The 13,586-nt window shown below is 38.5% G+C and overlaps 1 protein-coding gene across 5 annotated transcripts in view; it reads left to right on the top strand.

Moving 5' to 3' along the window:
- Nucleotides 1-13,586, top strand: part of LMBR1 (limb development membrane protein 1) — a 220,603-nt gene that overhangs the window by 162,069 nt on the left and 44,948 nt on the right. For 2 of the 5 annotated variants that reach the window (XM_045792227.2, XM_087860651.1), the window contains one exon: nt 2,897-10,174. The exons of the other annotated variants lie outside the window; for them this stretch is intronic. In XM_045792227.2, coding sequence (XP_045648183.1) covers nt 2,897-2,982 — 86 coding nt within the window. In that variant the 3' untranslated portion in view covers nt 2,983-10,174. Of the gene's footprint in view, nt 1-2,896; nt 10,175-13,586 lie in introns of those variants that run through there. 5 annotated transcript variants of the gene reach the window in all.

Genomic DNA, 13,586 nt, shown 5'->3' on the forward strand with positions numbered 1-13,586 from the left:
GTAAATATTAACTGGCATATTTCTTGTAAGGGCCTGAGCAAAGTCCTGGCACATCATAAGAGCTCAATAAAATTAGCTCTTTTATTATGATGATGGTGGTCGTGGTGAGGTGAGGCCAATAATGGGCTAGAGACTTATTTTTTGGTAATGATACCTCTTACCATTTTTTAGTTACAGATTTCTTTTGATTACTTGGATTTTAGAAGTATCAGGCTGATGCATAATTCTCTTCAGTAAGCCAAATAACTCAGGATAAAAATATTAATATTCTTGTCATTAATAGGAGAGAGGGCATTCATTATCATGTATTCCGTAAGTCACATGCATTGTGACAGTCTTAAAAACTTTAGGTTTGGCTAAGGTATAAAGGGTATAAATGTAACTTATGAATGAGTTTTTCATGCTTACTTCCACATTAGTACTAAACATTTTATATGTTTTTATTTTATTTTATATTTTTATAAGTTTTATTTTATATTGTAAGGAATACCAGGGCAATATAAACTGTCTTGCTATATAAACCCTCTTGGGTTTGGAGTAATTTTAGAATAAAAGAAGGGAAACGCAGTGATTTATTGTAGAAAACCCTAACATTAGGTCATTTACCTAACTTGACATCATTTGAGTGCTTATCCTCTGTATTCTCTTGTGGCTTTAAGCTGTCGCAAAAGGCTACGTAGTGATTGATTCATTAAGGTCCAGATAACTTCAGCCTTCTAAGCAACAATAAAACTTTGCACCCCACCAAGTTCTTCCAACCCCTGTGATTGAAGGGATGACCTTTGGGAAGGAAAAAAGATTTCAAATTATCTATTCATCTGTATTTTATTAAATTTACCCTGTGAGGGGATGGCTGGCACAATAGTGCCTAGAAGTGAAAGTGACATCTCATTTCAGCTGAAGCACCAGATAATTTATGGATTTTCATGCCTAGGTTTCATAATGCTGTCCAGGTTAAACTCTGCAGGGTGAGGTGGGAATCAGCAGCTCTCTCAGCCCAATGTCTAAAGTTAGAACTTCATTTTTAAGCCCGTGGTAGCATCAGTGAGATAAGTTAGCCATAATGTCAGGTAAGTTACCATTTACCAGTCACTAACATGAGATGGTTGTAGACGAATTGCAGTAAATTTGGTTTTGAGTTCAGTATTCTGGATATCATCTTTCTAAGGAAGTCTTTATTAATATAGTGAAATATCGTTTAACTTAAGGTGAAGTCATGTATGTTGTGTCAGCTCTTTGACCATAACAGGCAGTAGAATTAAAACACTTGTGTAAAACTAATAGATGGATTTGTTTTTTTTCCAAATGTTTTCTGTTACTCTTTGGAATGCTTTAAGGAAGAAATGCATTATATGTAGAAAAAGTTCCTCATCAAGTATATGTAATAATGTGTGAATGATTTGAGATCTTAAATTTGATTTCGCTGGAATCATAATATGATTACAAAATTTAACTATTTCCTCCCCCTCCTTTGTTTTGTAGGCTTTTTTCCTCTGCTGCTATGTCAATTGATAATGATAGTATTTGTCTCATAGAGTATCTGGTACATAGTAGATAAAAACCAGATGGTGGTGGAGGTGATTGTTTCTGCAGAGAGACACTGTAGTTTTCTTTAAAGATGTGAAGCCTGTGCTATGCCCAAATTTGGAAGTAATAATGGAAATTATCCTCAGAGGGGATTCCTTTTCACTTCGGGTATTGATTACCCCACTGGTTCTCTCTCCACCTACTTCCTTCACTAGCAGGCCCTCTTTAAACATGCTTCCCCACACCCAACAGCTGTGGGTTCCTGTTGTCACTCAGTGGTTTGGCCGTTCCTGGGACCAGAACTGTTTCTTGTGTTGGATTGAATTTTTTTTTTTCCTTCCCATTCATCCATCATAGACGGGCTTAATTTTACCTTTTCTTGCATTAAGGTATGCAGGTGGTAGAAACTTTAAAATTCAGAGGGCTGTACTTAAGAGCGATATAAAATTGCTTAACTGCCAGGTAGATAGACTTCTGGAATCTTAGGGGAATAGAATCTTATCCAAGTATGTTTTTGATGTGTCACAAAGGTCTGAGCCTCGTAAAAATGTTTCCTCAAAATCTTTTCCATAGATGTGCTGGTTATGTATTCTTGAACATCTTTGTGCTTCATTTTATTAATAAGTGCTGAGAGCTTTGGTGCCACATAAACTCTTAGATTTTCTTCTCCCTGTTATCCTTGTGAGTTGCACAGTATTATTGTATATATCAGGTACATTATGTAAATGGCTGATGTATGATACAGAGGGGAACTAACGTAACTTTAAAACATAGCGATAACTTTTTATTCTGTGAAGTATCCTTGAATAATGAAATATTTATGTTCAATTTATTCTTTTGCCATTTCTTCTTTCTTTTTGGTCATGTTTTCCATTGCTTTTCCTCTTAATTACGTGCTTAATATTTTGGTGTGTTTTTCTCTATGTCTTCCTGTATGTATACTTGCATGTGTGTATTTTAAAACAAAAATGGGATCATACTTGTCTCAGGTTAGTTCCCCTGGGAAGCACACTTTGGGGCTGGGACACGCTTGCAGGAGGAGGTGTATGAGAGGGTGCTCTTGGGATTGGATGGAGGGCAGCAAGTGGGGAAGGAACTAACTGTGCAGAGAGAAGAAAGCAGAAGCTTCCACGGGCCCCAGAGCTTCATGGAATTGAGACGAAGGCAAGGCTTCCTAAAAGACAACTGTCTTCTGCTTAGGGCCCTTGGGAGCCTCCAGTGGGGACAAGAGTTCTTTCATCCTAAAGGGGGTCTGGCCAGCAAGCACATCACCGCTTTCACAGTAACACTCGACACTCTGCCTCGTTAGCCCTCTGCCCACCCACGCAACACTACATCATTTCTCACCATTTTCTTAATTTTTCTGCAGGGCTTCATAAGCTTCACTTATCAAATACTTCAAGGGATTCAGAAACATCAAAGCCGTCTGCAAACGGGCATCACAAAGCACTGTGAGACACCACGCAGCAGCACTCTGCGATCAAGAGACCTGGGAGCCCCACACTCCCGACATCCCCGTCAGTCAGAAATGACGCGCACTGACTGTGCTTCACATTTAGGGCCTGGGCCTGGCAGCACCAGTTTTTTCATAACCTCCTAAGAACTTGGCTGCCACAGGCCTTCTCATTTAAGTGTGTGATGGACCCTATAGTTTCCAGCCAAATGCAGGTTCCTCAGGGCAGCACATTCTTCTGTGGACACATTTGCTTGCATCAGTTGATACAGTCACCCATATGACAATGTTAGAAAAGGCAAACTTTGGGGCTTTCTAAGAATTCAGTTAAATCCCATTATATACTTTATTCAAAATGGAGAAGCCGTTGTGAAAGGCATCCTTGGTATTTGTATGTGAAGTGAAGGCCCTGCAAAAATGCAGGTTTATATATGCTGGTATTGCAGTGGGTGCGTTGGAACGGTAGTATGCAAATGGTATTTTTCACTTCCTTAGAGAAAAAGGCAAAAGCATAGTTCTGGTTTATATTTCAGAATGACATTGACTGGACTTTGAGTCAAGGGAAAAATACAAAATTCTTTTGAAAACCTGATCCATGGTTTTCAACCATGGGGGGATACCTTCCACTGTACGGTGTAGTAAGCTGTGTAGGAAGTATTATGTAATCATAGTTCTCTGACATCTTATGTATACAGCATTCAGTATTACCTCTCATAACATAGTTGCCAGTGTCAAATACACTTGTAACTTAGATTTTGCCTTATAGGCTATATGTACACTCAATTTTTTAAGCTTTTTTTCAAAAATCCCTCAGTTCCTTGTGCTCCTGTGTCCGCTGTGAAACTGCAAATGCTCTGTGGTAGAAACCCCTTCTGTCAACACATTCTTCAGGCCTTGGTTACTTTTCGTATATGCCAGTTTAAACCTCAGATTTACAAAAGTTACTAGTTTAACACCCAGTTGCACAGTGTCAGCATTCATGATGTAAGAATAGTTTTTCAGTGTTTCATGATCCGATAATCATTCAGTTATTAAATTGTAAATAATTTGGGGGATGGCTTCTTGACTTTAAGTCCACTGAATAAAAACTATAAAATTGAACTCTGTGTTACCATCCACGAGGATAGAGTACTGAAAATTGTGCATGCAGAAATAAGAGATGAGCCCCTTTGCACACACTTCGTAGTTATGCAGTCTCTATAAATACGTATGTTCACATGCACTATGTGTATGGTGACAGATTGTCTGTGTTCAGACAAAAGTAAAAGAACATTTTTCTCAACTTGTTGAGTTTAAAGGGTTTTTTCGAGAAATTTATGAAAATTAGACTGTATATATTTGTCATAAAAATTTTCCACTTAGAGCCAAAATAATAAGAAAAATTTGTGTATTCCTAGGTTCCATTGAGTATACCTCTCCTTTATTTTTCCTCTGCATTTCCTTCTGAGCTTTTCTTGTCATTAAAGTACAGCCCAGTTTTAAAGTAAAAGAACATTTTGTGATTCTAAACAACACTCTGTGAATACCACAGGTCTAGTATTGGTGAATCTTTCCGCATAGGATCTGCATACTGAGAAAATTAATAGAAGTTAGCTGTTTCCTAATTTCACTGGTAATTACACCTATTTACACATTAATTGCAAGCTTTGATTTTTACTGAAATTTGCTTGCAATCCATATTTTGAGCAGACTAGATCAAGGGGAGAAGAAAAAGAAAGTTCTTAAAAGAACATCACTTGTAACTTACACTGGTTTCCGGGCACATCCATAGGAAGTTCTTGGGTATTTGTAAGATGTCTGAAATTTTCTGAGTGAAATATTAAACTTTTCAATGTCTGTATCAATTCTTTGTTCATTTGAAAGTTTCTTTCCATCGAAAAACTTAGGCTAGGTTTGGATTAGTAAGCAGTAAAATGTATTATAAATTCCTATGGCTGTTACTGGGTGCACTTCATTGCTTTTGAGAACAGAGGATACACCTCGTGTGGAGGTACAGCTTTGAGCCTTGGGTCTCAGATGCCTTTCATGGGAACAAATGCAGGTGGTTTTATGCTCTCTTTGCTGCATGATTACAAGCACTTGGGGTTCTGTAAAGAGTATATTCCTGGTCACATACACAAGAGTCTTCCTCTTAAGTGAGAGACTTAGTCTAAATGCAGGTGCTTCTATTGGACACACACTAGAGGCTGGCTGCATGAGGCCGCGACAGAAATGGGTGGCAGCACACTGAGGCCAAGCCCTTGAAGTCTGGTAAGGACAGGTACCCCTCAGGTCTCTCATTCATTGTAGTTGTTGTGCTAGTGAAGGAGGCCGCAGACGGCCTGATGCCAGAGTGCCCTGTGCCCACGGTCAGAGTGGCCCTGGGGATGGCCGTTTTGTTCTCATTGGGTGGGGGGATCTAGGTGACTGTGTGAAGTCAGAAGCTCTGTTGACTCTTTCTCACCTTAGGGTCAACTTTAAAGGGGCATTAGACACTGTAGTTAAAAAGTTTCTTGAGGAGACTTAGCCAGTTCTTAATATTTGGTTCTGCGATACTTATTTTAAAATTATAAATTTTATAGATTATAACATTTGTAATTTTTACTGACTTTTCCAAGGCATTTCTTAGATTCAGTATTTACTTAGCTTTATATATATATTCTATATAAAAATAGACCTAAAAGAAGAGACTGTGAAAATTGCACACACATGCATGTGCACACGTGTGCACATACAGGTTAGTTCCTTCAGCGCCACACTGAGAGGTTGATTGATTAGTGGATGGGGATGAAATCTCCTGCATGGTTTGACTCTTGGATGTATTCAGGGCTTGTACTCCGTATACGTGTTCTTAGGGGCGTCGACATCGGCCTTGCTTTGCTGGAGCACAGTAGACCTACCTCTCTGTGCCTCCGTAACCACTTAACCTGCCTACAACATAGGCTTACATCGTTTGAAAACCCTGTGTGGTTTTCTTTGTTGTTAGTGTTAGCACAGTATTTAATGTATAAAGGTAGAGTTCTTAAAATAATTTTTTAAAAATATGAGCATATATGCAGTACTGACTTTAAAAAAACTGGTATGATGTTACTTTTAAACTAATGTTTAGATGCACTGGTATATTACTTTTGTTTACAGAGTGTTTTGTTTACAAATTATCTGTTGGCCTTGTGTGTTTCTATGAGGTACTTTTAGTGTGACTTTTTAAATGTCTTAGAAATTAAAATTTTACAAAAAGTGATTTCATGTTTTGGCTTATAAGCCTTCAAATGTGTTTTTGTTTTAGTTTTACATCTTAAATCCCATCGTGGCTAAAACTTAAGGGTGTATGTAGGTTACTTCCATGTCAGTTTTTTAAGGGGCAGTCATGGTTCTGATGAGATGTTGGACTGAGGAAGAAATGAATGTTTTCTTTCTGTTTTTGTTGTGGAGTTATTGGTAGATGAGTTTCTTCCAACCGTTTTTAGCTAAAATGTAACATCAGCAATGAAATCATGTATGTCATCTAATTGTTCGGGTTATTTAGATACATTTGATTCTTCTAATCTTTTCCATAAAAGGACTGAGCCACACCTACCTGTGGTCCAGGCCTCTTAATCCAGAGCTCTCAGAAGAATAAATGCCCTTGGCATCTGGTGAATTCACTGGCAGAAGTCTTAACAGCAGTGGCTTTCCAGCTCTCTGACCACAGTAGGAAATACTTTTTTACATTGTAACACACACCCACACTTCTATACATGTAAACAAAAATTTAACAAAGTAGTACCTACTTTTACTGTATGTGATATGTGCTGGCATTTTCTGTTCTATTTTTTAGAGTACTAGACACAAAGCACACTATTACTAATGAATGGTCAACTTTAGTTTGAAAAACGTGACTTCCAGGATCTAGTTGAAAGATGAACAAACACAAAAACCTTTTTTGGCTTTTGAATATTAGGTAGAATTCATTATCGCAAATAATACTGAAGCAAAAGTATTATGTATGCAGATTACTTGTTGCACTGCAAAAAATGTAATTAAAATCAATAGAAATTGCTGAAACTTTAAAAAATGGATTATAAAATTTCAAAACTAGGTGGTTGATACATATTTCTTGGAGGAGTAGAGCTGGGGCCTAGTTTTGAAGAGAAGTTATTTAGCTTCCTTTTCTGTGTAATTCAATTAGGTAACAGTGTTTTCAAGTTCAAATGTGATCAAATAGGAAATTCAGACAAAGCCCAGTTATTCTCGAATGTGATTTTGGTATTACGTTCTTCCTAAACATACTGTAGAAGTCAAGTTCATAAGCACAGGTTATGAAAAGTAGGGTAGCAGCACCTGATATATATGATTTCTGAGGGTCAGTGTGAACAGAAAGAGCTTTACTGTCTGCATGTGAGGGGGTAGAGATTTAAATGTGAATCTGAGGAGGAAAGTTTGATCAGTTATTAAAAATCCTTTGTGAATGTTTTAATGTCTTCTCTCTTGAAAAGCTCTTATTAAAAGATATATTGCTGATCAACAGTGGCCTCTAAGAACCCAGGACATGCTCTAGTATTAGAGTGGCTGTAGCTGTTCTGTCATGCCGTGTAGCTGGTATATCATATTCAATGGGTATAAGTACTAACAAATGGATTTTTACATATATCTTAGCACATTGTTCTATTATTGCTTTAGAAATTAGTGGTGAAAAACTTCTCTTTTTCTGTATTCTCAGTACTTCACTTTTGGCCACCAAATCTGTGGGGTTGTTTTCTACACCAAGCTATTCTCCCAATTCTCTGTGGATACCAACCACATCAGTATCCTACAGTTTGATTTAATTCTGACACCATCTATGTGGAGTTAGTGCAGACCCTATAGGTTAAGGGCTCAGTCCCATAAGACTGGCTACCCACCCCTACTTCAGATGCCAGTCCCAAGTCCAGGTTGTCCCATGTGCTTTGACCAACCAGCTATAAATCAGGGTTCCCACCACCGCTTCTGGTTCCGTGATGTGTCAGAGCAGCTCACAGGACTCTGGGGCACCGTTTACTTACTAGATGACCTGTTTATTACAGAGGATACACCTCAGGAACACCAGATGGAGTTGCTGCCCGGGGCCAGGGATGGAGGTGGGCGCAGAGCTTCCATGCCCTCTCCAGGTGTACTAGCCTCCCAGCACCTCCGTGTGCTCTCTGCCCCGGAAGCTCTCTGAATCCCTTCAGTTAGGGATTTTTTTTTTTAATGGAAGCTTCACTGCATAAACATGATTGATTAAAGGATTGGCCATTAGTGATTAGCTCAACCTCCAGCCCTTCCCCACTCCCCAGAGGTCAGAAGGGTGGGACCAACAAAGTAGTTGGTTCCACTGACCATCCTTAGGGGCTTTCCAAAAGACAGCACATTAGCATAAGCTCAGATATGGTTGAAAGGGGCCTCTTAATGAGTATCAGAAGACACCTTGATTTTATTACTTAGGAAATTCCTCAGGTTTAATTTAGCTCTGTGCCAGGAATGGGGAGGAAGACCAAATACATATGTCTTATTATTAATTACTTGGAGGGATTTGGTTTGGAGCAGCGGCTTGCTTCAGGTGACCCAGTTCCACTATTTACTAGATGCTAAAGTCTTGGATCAAAGACAATGCACATTTTCAAACTACTTCCCGAGAGACCCTATCAATATATACTCTCATCAACAGTGTGTGAAGCTGTGTTTCTCTAGCTAACACTGGATTTTGCCAGTCTTTTACATTAGTGCTAACCTGAGAGGCAAATATTGAATTGTTTTTCTTTGCATTTTTAATAACTTTTGGGGGGGAACTTTAATTTTTAAGAGCTATTTGTATTTCTACTTTTGTGAATTATCATTAAATATACTTAGCCTAGTTTTCTTTTGGTATTTCATAATATCTTCATTGTTTTATAAAAACTCTGTATATTATGGACTAAATGTTTGTCTTTCTGATGTGTGTATTTTTCCACATTGGGTTTTTATTTTTCTGTATGGAAATTTTAAATTCTGAAGTAGTCAAAATTTGCAACTTCCCATAATTTTTTGGTGTCATACTTAGACCTTCTTTACTCTAAGACTTAAAAATATATCCCAGTATTTTTCCTTATCTACTTGAGATATAATTCACATATTATAAAATTCACTCTTAAAGCACATGACTCACTGATGTGTCGTATATTCCTGGGGTTGTGCGACCGTCCTCACCATGTGATCTCAGATCATTTTCATTACCCCAAACCTAACTACTTTTATGTCTTCATTTTTTTTTCATAATTCATCAACACTTTATCTAGATTTATTTTGTTGAAAGGAATGAGATAATGGTTGTACAGAGATGTCAGTGGCCACACAGTAACTGTTCATGCCAGGCAACCCTGCCCCAGTTTTAATCAGGGTGGCAGTGTGCCCAGCTTCCCTTGCAGGTAGGTGTGGCCATGTGGCTTGGATCTGACCTGGGAGTTTATGCAGCCTATCATGTGGGACCTCCAGAAAGATGACTTGGAAGAAGCCAGTCAGGCAGAAGAAGCACCATCCCACCTCCCCGGTTCTCTCCTGCTGATGGTGCCATGGATGGACAGGATGTGACAGCTGGGACTCCAAGAGCCACTTCAGATCATGAATTGCTGGTGCAGACAGCTGGAAGAGTTTGGATGCCCACTGAATGCACAGCTGCCCTGCCACCCTCCTTGGCTTCTGTGGAGATGGCGACTCCTCATGTATCCAGACGGCTGTACTCAGATCTGATAGGAGCACCTGAATGCAATTCTAACCTATCCTTGACTAGTTTTATTGTTTCCCCAGATGATGAGCCAATGTGACAGAACCATATATTAAACAGTATGTGTGATTTGAATGCTATTTTCATGAACTAAATGTCCATAAAAATTGAGCTTTTTTCTAAATTTTATATCCTAAATCCTCTAATTAATGTATCTCATAAACTGATTTTGAAGAATATTCTCCTCTGTTAATGTACCAAACAAACACTAATCTTGTGTTTTGAATTATTAATACTTAAATTTACTCTTGACTTCTGTAGATCTTGTCAGTGACTCATTCTGCTGTCTGGAAACCTCCAGTTAATATGGTGACTTTAGCAGATACACTTGAATTATAATTTAGAAGATGTATTCTTTTAGACACATTAGCATTCACGTTGGCAAAGAAAGTTTTTATTCACAAAACGTCCCAGAGAGGGTTGACAAAATTTGAATAAAATGTGTAGATTAGTTAACACTTTTGTATCATTGTCAATTTCTGGTTTAGATAATTTTACTATGGTGTGTTAACATGAGGGGAAGCTGGTGAAGGGGATATGGGAATTCTATTTTTGCAACTGTTTAATCATTTGCAACAATTTAAAAATCCTAGAGACATTGTGTAAGAAAGAATTATGCTGTAAAGTAATTATGCTTGGTTCAGAAACATGTACCTAAAATTTTAACTCATCTGCAAAGTGCCCTCAGGGATGGAAGCCATGTACTTGCGGAGGATGGAACAGAAGGAAGTGTGCGGTCTCAAGGGCACAAATATCTGTGGTCCCTGACTTGCCCACCTCAGCCCTGTACGCAGGGTCTAGCTAGGCTGCATCCAGAGATGATCGTGTATTCACAAAAGACCATGTGCTACTCCTCACCCACCCCCAGTACAAGCTTGTACAGGCATTCTTTTGATATTGTACACCAGCTATTTCCTTGACAAACTGTAGTGTGTGTGTTTCCACATGTAGGCCTGAGAACCTTGCAGTTTTTCAACAAAACTCATGGAAAATCTGCCGAGGACAGTGCAATGTTTGATCTTAAGTCTTTCCCTCTCTGGGCAGATACAGGTCATGACTTAGGCTTATGAATTTAATATTATTCCTGATTATTGGGGCTTAAAGAGAACTTTATCCCGTAACACTAGTGTGAGAACCAGAGATACAATTCTCACACCATTTTAGAGAAGTTATATGTATGTCTACACCCCTGCAGAAAGCAAACATGGGGTCAGGTTCAGGTTATAGTACTCTCACATGCGGCTCATTGGCATATTGAATATTTAAGCTGAAGGCCTTTGAGGTTAACCCTTCTTCCCGTCTTGCCTAAAACAGGTCCGAGACCCTCTTGTGAGAGATGTCCTCCCTATAGCAGAGGAAAGGGGCATCCTCATCTCAAAGAATCCTAACAGGCCTTGCTGAGTTCCCTGGTTTACACACTTACCTCACACTCCTTAACCTGTCGTAGTTCCCACAATTGCCTTCTCTTCCTCAGATGTAGTGGAAAATAGGTCTCTGTCTTTGGGTCTTCATTTCTTTATGAAGCCTCCTGTGTCAGGTAAAACTTGTACTAAATATACTTGTGTGCTTTTCTCCTGTTAAACAGTCTTTGTCAGTTTAATTTTTTTTTTTTTTTTTTTTTTTTTTATTAATAATGATTTTTTATTATATTATGTTAGTCACCATACAGTACATCCCCGGTTTTCGATGTAAGGCTCGATGATTCATTAGTTGTGTATAACACCCAGTGCACCATGCAATATGTGCCCTCCTTACTACCCATCACCGGTCTATCCCATTCCCCCACCCCCCTCCCCTCTGTAGCCCTCAGTTTGTTTCTCATAGTCCATAGTCTCTCATGTTTCATTCCCTAATTTTTAGACCCAGCCAGGAATCCAAGAGGGTCAAAGAAGACTTTTCTTCCCCTTTGCTGTCTCTTAACACAGTTAATATTTTTGTCTTGATCCATGATGGATCCAGACAAACAACTGCTCTTGCTACCTGATTGTTGGCTACTGAGTAGCTCTGCTAAAATTAACTCATTTTGGGGGGGGGGGTGTTTCCCAACTTCCAACAATCACATCCACCAGGTTACTTTGGATTATCTTAGTAAATGGTTTTAGAAAAGTACATTAAGAAACAGCGTCATTCAAAGCCAGTTATGCTGTGGGTGCTTTACTAGGATGTCATTGTGGTAATCCATCTAAAAGAAAACTCTCCAAGCCCAGAATACTTGGTTACATCGTACGGTGTTGATCTTCATGGCCTCCCTCCCCAGTGTGTCTGTGTAATACATAGATGGCAAGCAAGTGGCCTGGGGGCTGTGCTCAACTTGAAACATGTGATTTTGCCAGTTCAACATTTAAAAAATTTAGTCAACATGAACGAATCACAAAAATTCCACAATACCATAGCTGTTTTAGCTAATAGCTGTAACCTCAGTGTCTTTTTTAAATTAAAATATAATTGTCATACAACATTCTGTTAGTGTCAGGTGCATAACATAATGATTTAACATATATTGTAAAATGATCACCACCACACAATTACACATCTTTTTTTCTTGTGATGAGAACTTTTTAAGATTTATTCTCAGCAGCTTTCAAATATGCAATACAGTATTGTTAACTGTTGTTGCAATACCGTACATGACATCAGCAGGACTTATTTTATAACTGGAAGTTTGTACCTTTGACCACTTTCATGCATGTTGCCCACTCCCCACTCCCCACTTTAGGCAACCACCAATCTGTGTTCTCTGTATCTAAGCATTTGTTTTTTTGTGGTTTTTTAGATTCTACATATAAGGGAGATCATATGGTATTTGTCTTTCTCTGACTTACTTCATTTAGCAGGATGCCTTTGAGGTCCATCCATGTCCCAGACGGCAGGATTTCCCTTTTATATAGCTGCATAATATTCCAGTATATATGTGAACCACATTTTTTTTTTATCCATTCATCTGTCGGTGGACACTTGGGTTATTTCCATATCTTGGCTATTGTGAATAATGCTGCAGTAAACACAGGGGTGCTAATATCTTTTTGAATTAGTGTTTTCATTTTCTTTGGATAAATACACAGAAGTGGAATTGCTAAATCATACAGTAGTTCTATTTTTACTTTTTTGAGGAACCTCCGTACTGTTTTCCACAATGGCTGTACCAGTTTGCATTCCTACCAACAGCGCATCTTTTCATGTGCCTTTTGGCCCTCTGTATGTCTTTGGGAAGATGACTATTCAGATTTGCCCATTTTTAAGTTGGATTATTTATTTTGCTATTAGGTTGTATGAGTTCTTTATATATTTGGATATTAACCCTGAAGCAGGTATATGATTTGCAAACATTTTCTCCCATTCAGTAGGTTGCCTTTTCATTTTGTTGATTGTGGGTTTTTGTTTTTGTTTTGGGGGGGTTGTTTTATTTTTGTTTTTGTTTTTGCTATGCCGAAGCTCTTTTGTTTGATGCAGTCCTGCTTGTTTATTTTTGTTTTTGTTCCCTTTGCTGTTGGTGTCAAATCCAAAAAGTCATCACCAAGGCTAATGTCAAAGAGCTTACCACCTGTGTATTCTTCTAGGAATTTCATGGGTTTCAGGTCTTAGGTTCAAGTCTTTAATCCATTTTGAGTTGATTTGTGTGTATGGTAAGATAGTGGTCCAGTATTGTTCTTCTGCATGTGGCTTTCCAGTTTCCCAGCAGCATTTGTTGAAGAGAATGTTCCTTCCTTCTTGCATATTTTTGGCTCCTTTGCATTAATTAATTGCCCGTATATGGATAGGTTTGTTTCTTGGCTGTCTGTTTCACTGATCTGTTTTTATGCCAATACCATATTGCTGTCAGTGTCAAAAGATTAAGCGTCTTTTGATTGAGAGATATTCTTTTGAAGTATT

This window comes from Ursus americanus, chromosome 3 (assembly GCF_024610735.1).
Source record: "Ursus americanus isolate L20-20 chromosome 3, mUrsAme1.1.p, whole genome shotgun sequence".
NCBI classification, from domain to species: domain Eukaryota; kingdom Metazoa; phylum Chordata; class Mammalia; order Carnivora; family Ursidae; genus Ursus; species Ursus americanus.